At 52.5% G+C, this 18,994-nt stretch overlaps 1 protein-coding gene across 1 annotated transcript in view; it reads right to left on the reverse strand.

Moving 5' to 3' along the window:
* PPP2R5C (protein phosphatase 2 regulatory subunit B'gamma) overlaps nt 1–18,994 on the reverse strand; it is a 142,236-nt gene that overhangs the window by 40,586 nt on the left and 82,656 nt on the right. The window contains exons 7-13 of the mRNA XM_007953119.2: nt 17,997–18,105; nt 15,424–15,477; nt 9,043–9,213; nt 8,628–8,755; nt 6,104–6,205; nt 4,471–4,543; nt 978–1,094 (exon numbers count right to left, since the gene is read on the reverse strand). Coding sequence (XP_007951310.2) covers nt 978–1,094; nt 4,471–4,543; nt 6,104–6,205; nt 8,628–8,755; nt 9,043–9,213; nt 15,424–15,477; nt 17,997–18,105 — 754 coding nt within the window. The remainder of the gene's footprint in view (nt 1–977; nt 1,095–4,470; nt 4,544–6,103; nt 6,206–8,627; nt 8,756–9,042; nt 9,214–15,423; nt 15,478–17,996; nt 18,106–18,994) is intronic.

Genomic DNA, 18,994 nt, shown 5'->3' on the forward strand with positions numbered 1-18,994 from the left:
GGTTTTGCACTCTCTGCTCCAGTCCTGGGGCCTGGGGTGTGCGCTCTGGCCCAGCAGCCACGTGGGGCGCTCATGGCGCCTGTAGCTCACGGCCGCTGTGCTGGGAGCCCTAGGCTGTCCGGACGCCACACTTGCTGCGGATGGCTAATCCAGTCTCGGCAGGCAGGACAGCCACTTCCTTGGATTGAAAACAAACAGATGAAGAAACCCTCTCTGCTTAACTGAGCTGCCAATGACACCAGCACTTAGAAACCAGCTGCTCTCAGATTCCTGTCACCACCAGGTGAAGTGAGTTAGGCTGCAGGCTGCCGGGGCTACAGGTCTGCAGGGACGCCCAGCTAGCTGAGTGGAGATGTCTGAGGCAGAAAGGCCTGGACCGCCTATGCCACTCAGGATGACGTGCTTCCGTGGGCCTAGGGCAGGGGAGGAGTGTGGTCTGAGGAGAACAGCAGCCCTGGTAAAGCCCCTGGGCTGTACTGACGCCCGACACAGTAGTCACGGTCCTAACGGGCCCTGTGCGGCCAGTGGTGGCTTCGGCATTCCCCCAACAGTGGAAAGGAGCCCCGGAGCTGGCGACCCACAGGAGGGTCCGAGAGAGCCTGGGCTGGGCGCTGTCCCAGGGCAGAGCAGAAGGCGCGGACAGCACAGAGAACAGCGCGTGTGGCAAGCTGTCGTTACTGTGAAGTGTTGAGTTTACTCAGGGGAACAGTTACAGAACAGCTCAGAATGGGATCATCACCGCTGAAGGAGACGAACAGACGGGCCTCCCGCACACACTTGATCCTGGCAAACGGTTTCTAGCCACTTGATCACTAAGACAGACTAGGGATCAAGTGTCCTAGGAGGGTATCAACACGGAATTTTAATTTTAGCTGAAACAGAAGGTGCTGCCACAGGTGACCTCACCTACTCAGGTCACACGCGGCTCTTAAGCAAAGCCACAAAGCGTACGTCTCAGCTCAGCTCCGGGCCTTTACCTGACGGGCTTCCTCGCTCACTGTCTTTCTCAGCATCTGTACATCTTCAAATAAGGGCCCGTCTGTCTCCATTGCCGCCGGGATGCTCAGAGTGCTGGCTTGTCTATACCCTGCGTACTGGAATGCAAAGGGGGGTGTCACTGCCTGGCAGGTGCTCAGGCTGAGCTGCGGGCTCTCCTCCTGCCCGGCCGGGGACACACCATCCCACAGGCACCCTCCCCAGCACCCTCTCCTGACACCCACTCACTGGCAGACAAACTCGCCTGCACCCTCAGCACCAGGCGCCCCGCGGTCTGGGAGGTGGTGCGTTCTCCCGCCGTGCAGGCAGCCCCGGGGTGGGAGAGCCCAGCGGGGGGCCCTGCCTGGCCCACCATGTCCACTTCAGGCTGGATGCAGACTGCCCCACCCCACACATTCAGTGCTGGGAGGATGGTGCAGGCTGCCCCCGCCTGGTGGCTTCTGACATTCTGACTCTACCTGAGATCTTGACACAGGGACATCTCCCACCACAGGAACCTGCCTCTCCAGCCTCCCCTCCCTGGGCACAGTCTGATACCCTCCCCTCATGCCCACGACGGCACACCTGCTGCACAGGGGTGGTGGGCCTGCGCCCCGAGCTCCCTCTGACACCATGGGCTCACCCTTTCCCTCGTTTTTCCTTTTCCCAACTCGCTGAGCCCTCAGTGTTTTTGCGGCCTACCAAACCCAGCGCACCGGGACTGGCCACTGAGCAAACACGTTCACCTCCCAGATGCTACCCACGCTGCAGGGCACCCCCCACCCCGCAATGCATGCTGCATTCCCGGACAAGCAAGGCCCAGTGTGACCTGGCCTTACTGATGGGTTATCCTGAGTATTAAGATGGGGACAGTGTCACAACAGTGACGGCTGTGGTGGGCAGATGAGAATGTACGTGGACTACCCTGTGTCTATTGCTTAGTGTCCACTTTCTCTCGGAAGGGGAGGACAGACCTGGCTGTCCACTGTGACCGGGTAACATCCTGCATCATGGCCCCAGCCTCAGGCTCTCCCTCCTGCCTCCCCTCCCAGAGGGGCACCGTGGCAGACTCACCAGGAGCCTCTTGGAGCAACACCCCCCCCGGCTCTTCCACACCACTGACCCTCAGCCACGCTGGTTTATCCTGCTCATCTACGGTCCTGACCCGCCGCCCGGCCGCCCTGCCTCCCACAGGGTCACTGCTCTGCGGCACCGCCTCTTCCTCTCCACACCCAGAGGCCCTGCAAGCCCGACTCTGCCAGCACCACAGTCTCACAAGGGCCACGGAGGCCCCTCCCAGTCCCCCTTCCTTGCTGCCGCCACAGAGAGCTTCTAGAAGGTTGCCATGACGGTGCCACTCAGCTGCCGTGGCTTCCTGCCTCTGCACATGTCGTGGGACGAGAGCCAAAGATAGTATATGGTTTGTGGAAAATGAGGGTAAGCATCAGAGAAGATTCTAGAAGTACATCAGTGAGCATGGAGTGAACTACTGGGAATCCAGCTTAGAAAACAAAAGCTACTAAAGCTATTCTCTAAAAGGTAGATCTGAGATGGAAAACATAAAACCCAACTCCAAAAAAACGCAACCACTTTCTTTACAGAAATAAGAAACAAACTGTATTATCTACAAAAGCTTTTACTTTGTTTTTCTTTAAATAAATGGCAAGCAGTGAGGAGAGCCTATACGCTTTTCTCTCAAGAGCCTGACAAGCCGCCCGAGGCCCTGACTTCCTGAGAGAGTAAGCCATGAAGTATTTTCCACGTGAACGGCAATGTCCTGGGCGGCAGGGCCATGCAGACAGGGTAAGTCACAGATGGGTTCAACACAGAGATGAGTGGTCGGGAGGATGCTAAGACCATACCAGCTCCACACAAAAACATGAGGCAGGCAGGACCATGACACATATGGGACTCACAGAGACATTTTTAGAGAGTTCCAAAAGGAATTAAAAACGTAACTTAAGAAAACCCAGGAACGGTTCAGAAAAAGGGAGGAGGAGCAATACACATTTCCACATTCCAGCAGCAACGCTTGCCCAGTAGGGCAAGCGTCATGCTTGTCAGTGCAGCCAACCAGCCTCTGGGTCTGGAGCGCTAACGGCATTCTGTAGGAGATCCACGGTGTTCATTCCGACGTGTGGGTGGCCCTGGCCCAGGGCTTTTTGGACTCTTGGCCATGGGCCAACTGGGCTGAACCAACCAATCCTGCCCCCGACCAACGGCATCCCTTGGTTTCCAAACAAGCATCAGAACTTTCACCTTGTTCCCCACGTGATCCTGTTCCCTCAGGTGCAGGCCCTGCGGCGGCCCACCTCAGTGAAGCACCACGTGGTCTCAGACAGCACTCTGAGGACAGCATTTCTGGGTGAGGGTTGGTCGGCACCCTCAGACCAGTGGTGGTTCCCGGTCTTAGGTATCGGGAATACGAAGGGCGTAAGGGAGCAGGGGGCGTCATCCCCTTTTCTGACGGGTCGTCTTTCCATCTCAGTTTATCACAAGGCACACCAGTCAGCAGGTAGTTACAAAGGAGAAGCCAATGCTTTCATCTTAGGCACCGCCTTCCTTTACATCCTGGACACAGTTAAAAAGCAACAGCCCAACTTGGCAATGGTTAGTTACACACACCTCTCACCTGAAGAACCGTAACTCAGAACCTAGTCTGACGCACTGAAGCTTTGAGGCTTTGAGGGGGACCTCCAGTTCTCCACAAACTCTTTCCTGGGCTGTGGGGACAGCCTGCAGGCTCTTTGTGTCAGATTCAGAACCCTCAGTTCCATTAGGCGGCACCGTTGTCATCGGACAAGCACACAGACAGGAAGAAGGGTTTGCAAGACAGTGCTCCTAGCACTGAAGACAAGGGGACAGACACCCGAAGACCACAGCTCCTAAGCTAGCCCCACACACGGGCCACCCGGGAGCTCACACTAGTCAGGAAGTGGCCTGGCAGACGTGAACATTCACACCAACTTGTCAGAGCACACGGGAGGCCACGGCCAGCAGGAGCGAGGACCCGCTGCTCACGTGGCAGAGCTAGGTGTAAGGACACCGGACATGGAGCCCATGGAAGCCTCATCTGGGGAGCGAAGGTCCACCTCACACTCAGTTCAAAGCTCGCGTCCTTCCCTTTACAGTGCACCCGACACACAGAAGAGGCCACCAGCATGCGGCCGTAGCACCTGGGACGTCCGTGAAGAAGGCAGACGCCAGTCTCAGTCTGGTTTTCTTTTACCACAGAACATTCCTAAGATTCGCATCTTATTTAAAAAGCAGAGGAAAGAATGTCAATTCTGTGGTAAAAAAACTCTTAGGGGCAAAATAAGTACTTGTACGAGAGAAGGGTTACAAAGTTGAAAAGCATCTTTTATTGTCGATATTCCATACACAACGCGAGTGAGCACGACCTCCCTTCCCATGGTGAAGCCACGCCCCTAGGTGACCAGCGCGTCTGTGAGCCCGCCCCTTGGCACGCTTTCACAGGACTCTCTTTCTCAGTACCTGGGGGTTTGCTTTGGCTAGATTCTCTATCTTAACCCATGCTTCTTCTCGCTCTTTCATTTTTAGCTTCTCTCTGAAAAACAGTAAAATGTCACTTGTATTAGAGCCATGACCTGCATTCAAGGAAACGTCACAGGGCAAACCTGACCCCCAATACCACCATCACCCAGCTTTCTTTGGTTTGATCTGGCCTCAGCCACATACACTGTACACCGGTGATCACAACGGACGTACCGCAGAGAACAAAATTAAGAAAGCAGAAGGACTCAGCGGGCGAGGCTGAGAAGAGCAGCGAGGCCACCATTCTGCCGTGCCTAGGAGTTAAACTCTTAAAGACACCCGTACAAGTAACCCGTAAGTCTCCACCCGTCAGCTGAACTCTTCACTCAACCCCACACCTTCAACGAGCAGCTGACAAAGCCATGGAAAACAGCACAGCGTAAAGGAGTGAGGTAAAAAGAGCCGCCTTCTGTTTGCTCTCCTCACCGCTGGGTCGCTAGGAACCGGCAGCAGGGAGTGCTGGGCACCCGGGTGAGCACGAGAATGCGACAGCTGGCTCACGTGCACACACACGTGTATGTGGACGTACGCTGTTGTCGCGTGCTGCCACGGCGATTCTGACTCCCAGCGCCCTGCAGGACAGAGCAGAACTGCCCCAGGGTTTCCCAGGCTGGGCTCTTTCCAGGATCACCAGGTCTTTCCTCCTGTGCAGCGGCTGCTGGGTTTGAGGCCGGACTGTAGCTCAGCTCTTAACCCCTGCACCACCGGGGCTCCACAGAAATACACTGTGTTTTGAATTATATTAATTCAAAGTTTATCTCAGCTAGCTTCAAGTGAAGGAGCTCTGGTAGCGTAGTGCCTAAGGCACTTGACTTCTGACCAGAAGGCTGGCAGTTCAAACCCCCCCAGCCACTCCTTGGAAGGAAGGTTGGACAATCTACTTCTGTAGTGATACTGCCTCGGAAACCCAAGGAGGGGTCGCTACGAGTTGGGTCTGACTCGATGGCACACAACAACAGCTTCAAGTGATAAGGCAAAGAAGAACACGTGCCAACAGCCCTCTGTCACTGACTGTGCAGGTGTGACTCTGCCACGCGGTGCCAGCACAGCCTGGGGACAGGCCATGGTGCCACCTGGCCCGCACTGGCAGCCGTTCTGCTTGGAGGTCCTTGGGGGCGGGGACAGGCCTGTTGGTCGGAGGCTGCAGCCTCCAATGCCGAGAGGCCCTGCACTGGCAGACAGTCAGGCTGTGTTGAAAGCAGTCTCAGCTCCTCCCCAAAGCCAGCAGGCCACGACTCCAACACCAGCCTTAGAAACACGGAAAGCAATGCCCCCTGCCGCCCACTAGGGACCCCCAAGAATAGCAGGAACTCCGAATGCTCAGTTCCGACTGCAAAGCTGCTTTGGGCGCATGACTCCAATGCAGCGGGAGGGAGGGAGCTAAGTTTAAATGCGCTGCTTTGGAGACGAGTTTTCGCTGCCGAGTTCTCACCTGCTTTCCAACCAGGAGAGGCCCTAGTTCTGCTCTGAAATGAAGAATAGCTTTTAGGACAAACCCATGGAAGAGGCGCATTCAGAATCAAGGAGAACACAACACTGCCCCAGACAGCAGCCCCGCGCAGCACTGACTTACTTCAGCTTCTCCGCTTTGAACTGCTGCGTGCAGTCGTCAAACAGTTTTTGGTTCATCTCCATGAACAGCTTCAGTGCATTGTAGATGAGGCCATGTATCGTCCTAGAGACAAAACTTCAGGTTGGGACTCAGAACCTGGGTCCGTCTTACCCGTTCTCCCTCCCCTACTCCGCCACAAACGCGTCCTCTGCGAACATCACGGGCCGTTTCCAGAGTCCTGCAGGCACAGGCCTCCTCAGCCTGTCATGTGGAGCCCACTGCTTCTGCTTTCTGAGTGGCCATAGCCCTGCAGGGCCCTTCACAATCACGCAACAATCTTACTTGGGAATTGAGTTGAAACATGATATAATTAAGACGAACTTAACTGCATGGAGGACAGCAGCGAAGACACCTCATTCCTAGAAATGTTAGTTCCCTTTCACTTTTGTGCACTGAGGGCAGACAAGTTCATTTTAATAACACTACACTAAAGCTCACCATAAACCGGCTTCACTCTCAAAGCATAACTACTTTTTCATCCATTTTCTAATAAAGGCAAAGTGATTTCAGAAAATACTTTAAAGAACATTTCTTTCTTTGCAATGGGCAGCGATGTGATATGAATACTCATCACTGCTGACCTTTACCGTCCACTCATTGAGAACAGAACTATGGTTACAATCCAAGGGACCTTATCACCCCTTGAACTCAGTAAAAACATGAATGTTACGAAGAACAGACGGTCCAGACTGACACCCTAACAGGTGGGACGTGTTCAGAGGCCCTGGGCCATGCAGGCGGTTAGTGCGCTCGGCCGTAAACTGTGTGGTCGCTGGTCTGAGTTCACCCAGACATGCCTCAGAAGAAAGGTCTGGGGATGGACTTGTGGGAATCAGCGTGGACGCCCCGGCTCCTGAGCAGACCCCCTGTTGTGGAGATGAAGACAGAGCTGTCTGCTGATACCTGCGGGGCCGCCTGCTGGGCGCTGGACGTGCCCCGGCTGCCACCCTGTCTGCTGATACCCGTGGGGCTGCCCGCTGAGAGCTGGATGTGCCCCGGGCTGCCACCCTGTCAACGACAACTGCTCCCTCTCCTGCTCCTACTGCCCTGGTACCACTCGCTGCTGGATCCACAACTACACGCCTGACGCAGACATGTGCCAAGTGCTTGTGGCATGCCAGGGGTTTCATCATGAATGACGTAACTTCATCCTAATGTCCACAACAGGTGATCTAACCTCCTGAGATGACATCACCTTAATTAAGCACCACAACGACACACTGAGCTGGATGCCGCTGTTTCCCCCATTTTCAGGTGAGGAAACTGGTTGAGATGCAACAGGCCTCGTGTGACTGTGTGTCAGCGGGGGAGGGATGAGAACCAGTCTGTCTGTCTCCAGGGCCTGTGCCCACTCTCTGTCTCCTGGCCCTCCGCTCACTGCGTCGGAGAGCAACACCCGTCAACGCTGGCCCTGCCTGGCCACCCTGCCCCGCTCAGCCTGGCCCTCCCGCTGCCTTGCAGCCTGGCCCTGTGCAGGAGGTGGTGTCATCTGCACCGAGCACAGGAGCAGCGAGTGGTGGAGGTCAGAGCTGTGGTCGGCAGGGTGTCGTGTTCTGCACGGCGCAGGGGGCACTGTACCGAGAGTCAGGGTGGCAGGGGAGCGGTGTGCTGAGTCAGATCACGGTCTGCACTGCAGAGCAGGGGAGCGCGTCCGGGGGGCCAGGTAGCCCGTGTGAGAGCCCAGCATGCTGCTAAGTGGCTGTGTGTGTGCGGCTGGCCTATGTGTTCTCTCAAGCCTCGGTTTCCTCATCTGTAAAACCAGGGGCTGGACGCGATCTCGTAGCCCTGCTCTCCTGCTGTGAAATTCTGGTTTAGTGATAGTTATATAGAAAAAGTTGGAGAAAGCAAAACCCCAAGCCCCACGCTGGTGCAGACACCACCACTGCCAGTTCAGCATTCCTCGGGAACCTGGCCCAGGGAGAGCTTTCTCCTGTGGCCTCAGGAGACCATGGCTCTGTCACTGAGCCGACTGAGCCACACTCAGTGAGGACAGGGAGAAGCAGGAGGACGTTTAGGTCCCAGGCACCTCTTCACCTGTGCCCAGGTGGTGACCGCAGCAGGGACTCCAGGTCTCAGGGGCTCCCTCAGGGTGCCATGGGCAGAAGTAAGGGGCCCCTGGGATGAGGCAGACACTGTGTTCCTGCCTGGACTGCCCCCTGTGAGCTTTGCAGCGACCTTCAACTCCTTAGGGGCTCTCTGGAAGGGGTGTAGAACTCACTGCTCCCAGAATGCAGCAGGGACAGTGGGGTGACCAACTGGCCTCTATGTTGGCTTCAAATGCTGTCAGGAGGCCAAGTAAAAGGCCACAGATACAAACTATAGTTTTATCCAAGTACAGAAAGCCCACAAAGAAATCAAGCCTCTGCCTCTCTTTTAAGTGGTACTTAAAACCTGGACTTCAACTGCAATTGGCTTGGGATGCCATCCTGCGTGTGGCATCTCACTGTCACTGGGTGGGAGGACGCGGCGGACAGGGCTTTCTTACTTGTTCCAATGGGTCTTTGAGTTGCGGTACAAGGACGGAAACATGATGGGCAGGATCTTGGCTGCGTTGTCGCTGATCAAGCTCATGATGTACTCGTTATTCCAGTAGTACAGTGCCCGCTCCGCCACCTGGAAGACAGGCCGCTGTGACTGTGTGGCCACGCTTAGAAACAGACATCAAGCAGCCTTGGAACTGCCCCTGGAAGCAGCTAATGATGGTAACCACAGGGCTGGAGCCACATACAGCAGCAGACAGTGCTCCAGACTGTGCCCTTGAAGAGCCTTTGATGAAGACAGTAACTTTGTGGGTGTGTTAAGTTACATGAGAAGTGCAACACGAGTGGCTAAACACCAAAGCCCCATAGTTCCTAATAAAAGCATTGTGCGCCATCCCGCTGCTTCCCTGAGCTGCGTACCTGGAAGTGTGGGCTGGACACGCACTTGGCCAGCTGCCTGAAGAGAGGCTCCATGACCTTCACGAACTCGGAGGGCTCAATCACGTCCAGGATCTCCTCCAGCTCGTTCAGGAACATGACCTCCTTCGGGCTGTGAGTCTTTGGCCAGTATTTCAGAAGCGCCATCACCACCTGCGAGAGCAAACGCCATCAAGAGTTTCGGGACAGGAAGTGCTGGTGAACGAGGTCTGTCTCGTCACCGAGGCATCGCTGCTGCAAGCAAGCAGGGCGTCTGCCCCCGACAGTCAGCCCACGGTTACTCTGCAGGAGGTGGCACAAGTCGGATTTTATTTACTTTAGAACCGACATTTTAATTCCCATGACCCATTCTCTCTGATGAATCACTATTTTAACTTCTGTAAGAGTCAGGTCCCTTAAAACAAAACGAGAGTAACACCAAGTGAGCGCGCGGTTAGGAGTGTGTGGTAGGAAGAGGAACAACGGGTGGGGCTAGGGTGAATGTGTTCACAGGGGCCTCTCAGCCTGCACGCGGCCAGTTTTGGAACGCTGTGATGTACACACGTGGGCACGACCCACTTCATTCTCAAATTCACTGACACGTGTGCATACACAGGGTTTTCAACTCTGCTAAGTTGATACAAAATATACTAAAGAACTGGACGTAGGCTGATACTGCCAAGTCCCAGCACACTGGTACAGGGTGGCAGTGTGACCTTGGGCTGGTTGCTTGGCTCCCGGGAGCCTCAGGGCCCACATCAGAAAGGGGCCTCACATCGCCCACCGCCAGGAGCTGCTGGGAGGACCACCCCAGGGCCCACATCAGAAAGGGGCCTCACATCGCCCATCGCCAGGAGCTGCTGGGAGGACCAGGTGGAGCACACGCAGTGGCCTCAGCCCCCTCAGCCCCCCCCCCACGGCGAGTCTCCTGTAGCCACGGCCCTGCTGGGCCCACGCCACCCTCAATTTTGGACAAAGAAAGTGAGGCTGTTACAAGTCTAGACCCAAGCCAGACAGTGAACAGAGGGTGGCTGCCGGGCCACTTTGTCTTCCAATGTTCCTGCAGTTCCCAGACTTCGCATTGTGGTTGTGCCACGTAACATGGTGGACCCGGAATATTGGACTTGATGCCCTGCGGGTGAACGCGAGTCGTATTTCTAGAGTTTTGCTGTCTGCAGTCTAAACAGTTCAACTGTCCAAAGGCGGCGTTTTAGCAGCTGTATAGACACACACGCACGCATGTTGTTGTTAGGTGCCATCAAGTTGGGTCCGACTCAGCGACCCCACTACCACAGAAGACAGCCCTGCCCACCCCGCGCCACCCTCACACAGTCGCTGCTGCTGCGTCGGTCCATCCTGCCCGCCCCGCGCCACCCTCACACGGTCGCTGCTGCTGCGTCGGTCCATCCTGCCCGCCCCGCGCCACCCTCACACAGTCTCTGCTGCATCCGCGCCCAGCGGTGCAGCTGCTGCGTCGGTCCATCCTTAAGGAGCTTCCTCTTTTTCACCGACCCCCACTTCTCGAAGCATGATGGCCTTCTCTAGGGACTGGGCTCTCTCGATAGTGTGTCCAAAGTACATGACGTCAAGTTTTGACACCCTCACTTCTAAGGAGCATTCCAACTGTACTTCCGCCAGGACAGATTGGGTGGTGGTTCTGGCAGTCCATGGCATAGTCGGCATTCGTCGCCAGCACCATAATTCAAAGGCACTAACTCTGCTTTGGTCTTCCTTAGTCCCTGTCCAGCCCTCACATGTATACGAGGCCAATGAAAATACCACGGCTTGGGTCAGGTGCACTTCACTCATCAGAGTGACATTTTTGTTCTTTAACACTTTAAAGAGTTTTTTGCAGCAGATTTGCCGAGTCCAATATGAGGTTTGATTTCTCAACTGCTGCTTCCATGGGTGTTGACTGTGGGTGAAGTAAAATGAAAGCCTCACACACACAAATATATACTTGCACACATAATGGTGCGACGGCGACTGAATGCCTTAAAGCAGCTGTCTAGCTAGTTACAGTGAGGTCTCAGGGCCAGCGTCCCCGTTCCCGTGCTGACACCAGGACTGCGGTGACATCGCTCCAGTGTCAGGTCTTCTCGGAGTGGCTGGGCCTCACCACTTGCTGGCCATCCCCAGCTCGGCGGCCACGTGGACTCCCTGCCCAGCATCCCATAGCTAACGGAGGTGGCAGCATGTACAAGTCACCACCTGGACCAAGTGTGCCCTGAGGCCGCTGGCCCTCAGGCTCCCAAGGAGCTCTGTGCATCACACCTGCTAAAGGGCTCAGGAAGCCAGAAAAAGCAAGTGCTGCTCGTGCTGAAGCCTGGGGTGCACACTTACAGCTGCCCATAAAGAGAATGACCTCAAAACACACCCTGTAAGGTCTTCCCTCCTACTTTATGCTCAGTTATTTAATCAATGCTGATCAGAGTCCCTGCTACGCTGCAAGTAAGAGTCACTGTTAAGAATGTGTGTCTCCTTTTCGCTTATCTAGTGGAATTTTCCCACGAGAAGCAAGTGAACTTGGGGGTCACAAACACAAGTGATTCAGCCATCCCATTTCTCTGAGGAAGGTATTATTTCTGGAATCTGACTCCTGACCTTGCTTTTGATGCCATTTGGAACGACCTATGCTCAGCACCCAGCCACTCTGGCAGCTTTTGAATGGGACAGGGTTGTGCAGAAGAGGATGTCTGCTTGGGGAATGCTAATCGGAGCTGACAACGGCTGCTGCTTCTGGGTGCAGTTCAGGGCATGGCGCTGTCCTTGGGCACACAGAGGACCCCCGTGCCCGGGAGAAGGCCAGCGCCCCGACCTGGATTCTGAGGAGTGCGGCCCAGCTTTGCAGAGCTTGCTCACACCCGCCTCTCCTGCCTGGTGAGCCAGGAGAGTGCCCGCAGGGCCGAGCACAGCTGTACTCCGTCAGTGACGGGACAGTGAGCACCTGCTCTCCCCGTGACCACAATGTGTTTGTGCTCAACACGCGGGGAGGAGGCCGAGGGCAGCGCACGGTCTGTAACCTGTTGTTATTTGCCGTCGAGTTGGCCCCAACTCACAGCGACCCCTCCTTGGGTTTCCGAGGCAGTATCACTACGGAAGTAGGATTGCCCAACCTTCCTTCTGAGGAGTGGCTGGTGGGTTTGAACCGCCAGCCTTCTGCTTAGCAGTCAAGTGCCTTAGGCAGTATGCCACCAGAGCTCCTCTGTAACCTGTAGTAAGTGTTTTTCACTTGCAAACTGGCAACACGTGTCTCGGCCTCTTACAGACCACACTTGAGACACTCCCAGAACTCGGACCCGTGACGGTCTGGGAGTCCCTTGGGCAGGACTGCGACCCACCCACCCTCCCGCTAAAGGATGCCCACCTGCCCAGGGTTGCGTTAACCGCCCCACTGACTGGTCTCAGTGCTGCGGTGGGACATGATCCCTCTCTGTTTCCATGGAACATGAGTCCCAAAGACAGGAAGTTACTGAGGCGAGGGGCCAAAAGATCTTCAAGAGAACTAAATCGGCTCATGTAGCAAAGACTTGTTGTTGGGTGCCGGTAAGTCAATTCTCACTCGTGTTGTGGGTGCTGTCAAGTCGGCTCTGACTCACAGACACCCCATGTACGACAGAACGAAAACCTGACAGTCCTGGGCCAGCCCCACAGTCCTTGTGGTACCTGAGCCCACTGTTGCGGCCACTGTGTAGATCCATCTCGTTGAGGGCCTTGTTTTCACTGACCCTCTGCTTTACCAAGCATGGCATCTGTCTCCAGGGAATGGGCCTTCCTGGTAACAGGTCCAAAGTACAAAATCTGGCCATTCTTGCTTCTAAGGAGCATTCCAGCCACACTTCTTCCAAAATAGATGTGTTTGTTTCTGTGGCAGTCTGTGATCTAGCCAATAGTCTTTGCCAACATCACAATCCTAATGTGCCAATTCTTCGGGTGTCCTTATTCACTGTCCAGCTTTCACATGCACACAAAGCTCCTGCAAACACCATGGCTTCAATGGTGCACTTTAGGGTCCAGAGTGGCAGCCTTCCTCTTTCACACTTGAAAGAGGTCTTTTGCAGCAGATCTGCCCAGTGCAATATGATGTTCGAGTTCTTTACTGTTGCTTACATGGGTGTTGACTGTGGATCCAAGTAAAATGAAATCCTTGGCGACTTCCATCTTTTCTCCATTTATCATGCTGCTGCTCGCTGGTCCAGTTGTGAGGAACAGTTTTCTTTATGTTGAGGGGTAATCCACACTGAAGGCTGTTGTCTTTGATCTTCTTAGTAAGTGCTTCTAGTCCTCTTCACTTTCAGCAAGTAAGCCTGTGTCATCTGCATATTGCAGGCTACTAATGAGTCTTCCTCCAGTCCTGGTGCTGCGCTCTTCTTCATGTGGTCCAGTTGCTTGGACTGTTCACTCAGCACACAGATCGGGAAAAGTACAGTGAAAGGGTATAACCCTGATGCACACCTTTCCAGATTTAAACCGGTCTGCATCCCCTTGTTCTAGTCGAGTAACTCCCTCTTGGTCTACAAACAGGTTCCTCCTGAGCACAAGTAAGTGTGCTGCAATTCTGGTTCTTCCCAACGTCATCCATAATCTGTAACGGTCCACACAGCTGAATGTCTTTGCACAGTCAATAAAACCCAAGGAAACATCTTTCTGGTGTTCGCTGCTTTCAGCCAGGATCCATCCGACACCAGCAGCGAAAGCTCCCGCTCTGTCCTCTGCTGGATCTGGCGTGAATTTCCGGCAGTTCCATGTTGATGTAATGCTGCAGCTGCTTCTCAATTACCTTCAGTAGATTTCACTCGTGCGTCACATTAATGATACTGTCTCACAATTTGCACATTCTTTTGGACCACCTTTCTCTGGAATGGGCACAAATACTGATCCCCTCCAGTCAGTTGGCCAGGCGGCTGTCTTCCAGATCACTTGGCACGGCCAGTTAGCTGCACCCGCCGTTTGTGGAAACATCTCAGTGGGCATCCCGTCAATTCCTGGACCCTTGTTTTTTCTTTTTTGCCAATTCCTGTAGTGCAGCTTAAGGAGCTCTGGTGGCATAGTGGTTGAGGCATCTGGCTGCTAACCAGAAGGTTGGGAGTTTAAACCCATCAGTTGCTCTGAAGGAGGAAGATGAGGCAATCTACTTCTGTAAAGATTCACAGCCTTGGAAACCCAATGGTGGTCGCTACGAGGCAGGATCAACTCGATGGCAATAGTTTTTTTTTTAGTGCAGCTTGAATTTCTTCCTTTAACATCATTGGTTTGATTATATGCCACCTCCTTCAATGGCTGAACGTCAACCAATTCTTCTTGGTACAGCGACTGTGTGTTCCTTCCGTCTTTGACGGTTCCTGTGTCATTCAGTATTTTGCCCATTGTTGTTGTTATGTGCCGTCGAGTCAGCCCTGACTCATAGCGACCCCTCCTTGGGTTTCCGAGGCAGTATCACTACGGAAGTAGGATTGCCCAACCTTCCTTCCGAGGAGTGGCTGGTGGGTTTGAACCGCCAGCCTTTTGGTTAGCAGTCAAGTGCCTTAGCCACTATGCTACCAGAGCTCCCATTTTGCCCATAGAATCCTTCAATATTGCAACTCAAAGCTTAACTTTTTTCTTCAGTTCTTGCAGCTTGAGAAATGCTGAGTGTGTTCTTCTCTTTTGGTTTTATAACTCCAGGTCTCTGCACACCTCATTATACTGTCTTCTCGAGCTGCTCTCTGGCGTCTGCTGGTGAGCCCTTCTACTTTCTCACTTCTTCCACTGGCTTCAGCTACTCTCCGTTCACTTTAAGAGCACCTTTCAGAGTCTCTTCTGATGTCCATTTTGGTCTTTTCTTTCTTCTCTGTCTTACTGACTTTTTGATTTCTTCATGGATGATGTCTAAACGCTGACTGGCAGCAATCTGACATTTTACTACGATGCAATGATCATAAAATAGTTACACTGCTAACTTGGAAAGAATTTTCAAGATAGTAAAATCTCTTTAGTACAACAAGCACTTCAAACTCTCAACTCAACTCCTCTGACTGAAGTCAGTAAAATGAGCTGTCAAACCAAGAAAGTGGGAAAGTACTAAAATGCCAGTGATTAGTGAACACCAGCCTTCAGGTGCTCCAAATTCAAAGGAGAAAATGCAGTAAGGAATGGTGGGAATCTTACCACATAAAATAGCCAGCCACAAAGGGACTTGTTCCAATTACGAACTCTGAAAACCTCTAATACACAGATGAAATTAGTGTGTTTATTAGCATTACAACTGAGATTTTAAGAGGAAAGCCGTCGGAATGGTGATGTGCTAAGCACACAAGCTGCTATGTTTGCATCTAGTAAGCACATGTGTTTTACAAGGTGTGGTCCTGTTAGCATCAGGAACCTGAGCTGGGAGAGGACACTTACTGGTTCAGTGAGAGTACTGTCCTTTTCCAAAAACTGCACCACACAGTACGCCAGCTAGAGGGGAGGAGAAGGAGAGCAGGTGAGCCTGCGTTCCAACGTGAGCATGCCGCTGCAGCCTCCCAGTGCCCCCGCGAATCACCTTCCCGTGGTGACACAGTGCCCGGGTGAGCTGCACCCACCCCAGGCGGGCCCCCCACCCGCCCCGCCTGAGGCTCCAGTGGGGATCCTGGGAGGGATCCTGGGAGGGATCCTGGGAGGGATCCTGGGAGTCCGCCATTCATTGCCGGTGGCAGAGCAGAGCTAAAGCAAACGCGGCAGCAGCCTTTTCGACTGACAGCAACAAGTCAGCCCAGGTGTGACACGGGGGTAGGTGGGCACTTCTCCTTTTGGGAATTGGAAAGAATAAGTAATCTAAGTAAGCAATCTATTCATTTCTGCTACCAAACAATCAACGTAATGACCACCTGGCTGGATGAGAGGCACTCTCAGGTGGTAGCCATCAGATAAAACGCTCCAAGAAGAGATCCCTGGAAGATCATGCCCATTAGGGCACCAAGGATGACTCTTTCTGTAATTTTCCCATGCTCAGGCTTCCGAGAGTGGCACCTTCTTCCTGGGGGGCCCACCTGGTGCCGGACCCTGCATAGGGACAGCGGAAGCAACGCAATGGCTGCGGGGGTGGGGTGGGGGCGGGTCATCCCCCAGCACTGGCTGCTGCAACCAGTGCAGGTTAAGTTCTGCTGTGCACACCAACAGGAGTCAAAGAAAAAGCAAACTGGCTAGGCACTGCATTTTCATACAAATAACATGTGTGTTACACATTTTTGGGGCTAACACACAACCCCCTCATGCTATTGTTGTAAGCGCAATATGTTGCATGTTATACATGGAGGTGTGTTATTTGCAAAAAAATACAGTAAATACACCAACTAACCATTTAGTAACTACTTATTGGCCAATTAAAATAAATAATTATTTTCTATTTATATAATATATATAGTTAATGGGAGCTCTGGTAGCATAGTGGCTAAGGCACTTGACTGCTAACCAGAAGGCTGGCGGTTCAAACCCACCAGCCACTCCCCGGAAGGAAGATGGGGCAATCTACTTCCGTAGTGATACTGCCTTGGAAACCCAAGAAGGGGTTGCTATGAGTCGGGTCCAACTCGACGGCATGTAACAACAACACAACAACAGTTAATTATATGCATATAAAAATATACATAGTTATGTAAGTTTTAAGAACAGATAGCTGTTATTTGGAAATTTTTTCTTTAAATGTTATTTATTATAAACCAATTCAACAGCTGCTACACGTGCAATTCAGTGACAATAATCACGTCCTTTGAGTTGTGCAGCCCTTCGCACCCTCCTTTCCTGAGCTGTTCCTTCCCCATGAACATAAACTCACTGCCCCCTAAGGTTCCTATCTGACCTTTCCAGTTGCTGTTGTCAATTTGGTCCCATGTAGACAGTTCTTACAGAGCACAGTGCTCAAAGGAGACCTTTTCCACCAGTTAAACTACACTATTACTTGGTTGTAAGAAGACTTCAGGAGATATTTTTGGTTTAAGGTTTAAAGATCATCTCATGACAATAGCATCAGGGGTTCATCCATCCTCCGTAGCTCTATCCAAGTTAAGACTCTACAAAAATATGACATTCTGTTCTGCATTTCCCCCCCTTTTGATAAAGATTCTTCTATGGAATTGTTGCTCAAAATGTTTGTAATTGTAGCTGGGCACCATCCAGTTCTCTTGACTCATAGCAAAGGGGGCAGCTGTTCACAGAGGTAATTAGCCACACATTTCATTTCTTCCTATTCCTGACTCTACTTTTTTCTCCGTTGTTACAGGTGAACAGAGAACAGTTGTTATGTCTTGGATGGTTGTTTGCAAGCTTTTAAGATCCCAGGTACTACACAAGGAACTAGGAGGTCAAACAGAAGCACATTATCAGGCTAATTAACTGGGATGTCCCATGAAACCATGACCCTAAACCTCCAAGCCAAGGAACTGAATCCCATGAGGTGTTTCGCTGCACGTAAGCAGGAAGCAATTACTGTTTTTGGTTGTTGTTGTTGTCAATGTATCTATCACACAACATTGCAAATGCAACTATTGACAGGTGTACAACCAACTGACAGCAATTTTTTTTAAAAAACGTTTTTGTAGGCCATTTCATGGGCCATGCACACATAGGTTTTGTTCTTTAAGACACTAGATTTTACAACATACTACAAACCACTTCCTCAAAGATGTCAACCCTGATTCCTTTCATAATCAGCCATTCCTTTCTCTCTGTTTAGAATGAATTTTAAAATTCTGCATCCCAGAGATTGTTCTGAATTTATTATATGGGATCTCTCTTTAGCTCCTTTACCCTTTGAATTATCACCAGAATCCTGTCATCTAGATCAGTAACATGATATAAAAATATAGAAAACATGCTACAGAAGAGATATAGAATGTGATTGAAAGGGCCAGATCCACCATTTTGTATGTAGGAACAGTCCAATGACAGCATGTGTGTGGGCGTGCGGCCCAGCTCCGTGCTGCCGCGGGGCCCGTTACCTGTGGATGGTAGACACTCAGGGATTTCACTTTGTGCAAAGGCAGTAACACCTTCAATAAGAAAATCTTGTGCTCTTCTTTCAGCGGTAAGGCAAAGCCATTAATTATACTGTGGAAACAAGAATTCATGCAAACTTTTAATATTCACAAATTTCAGAATTAAGAGAAATAACTTTTTCTTTCTAGCATGAAAACCAGCAGACAGAATGTGTTTCAGAGAAAAAGGAGGACGTCAGCAGGATGATAAAAGACCATTCCTTCAAGGAAGCGCAGGCATCTATCTCATCCCCTAACGACCCATTAAAGCTCTGGGCCCATGGGTGCTTCACCAGCACAGCAGGAAGCTGGCCCAACTGCAGAAGTCACTGGGCACCCAGAGCCCGTCCTTCTCAGGAGCCTGGGCACTCAGGGGACCTGGCCGGATGTCGCCCTCCCCGGGCTTCGCCTGCCTGACTCAGGTGTGGGGTTCTAATGCTGGCAGGCTGAGTTAAGCAGGGCAGCTCTCAATGTCTGTAAGAGAGCCTTTCTCTTGGGCACAGAAAGGGCTGTCAACAGCCTGTCAACTGCCGTTTCTGTCTCCAATACTGCCAGTTGCACGGAGAGTTTTAGAAATGGTCAAAGCTGCCAGTTGCACAGAGAGTTTTAGAAATGGTCAAAGCCTTTTCCAAGCTGTGTGGCTGATACCCATTAACCTCAGCACACCAGGGGCTGCGTGAGGGGTTTGTTTTAGTGGTGCATCATGATGACATGCTCATTCACACATAAAAACAAACAACTGCAGCTAGGGGAGCAGCTCGGATACTGTGTGTGTGGTGTGCAGGCCACACCCAGTGCTTCCGAGAGGTCCCAGTCCCCATGGCACCTACAGGGCACACACAGCTACTCTTCCTGTGCCACAGCTGGGGAGGCAGAAGCCAGACGGGAAGTAACTCACCCAGTCAGGCTGTGGTTCCTCCACAGGCAAGCCCTCCACCACTCACCCCACCACCCTGCATGGG

The sequence above is a fragment of the Orycteropus afer genome, unplaced genomic scaffold (genome assembly GCF_000298275.1).
Source record: "Orycteropus afer afer isolate SDZICR_OR568_19922 unplaced genomic scaffold, OryAfe1.0 scaffold00371, whole genome shotgun sequence".
Taxonomy (NCBI): Eukaryota; Metazoa; Chordata; class Mammalia; order Tubulidentata; family Orycteropodidae; genus Orycteropus; species Orycteropus afer.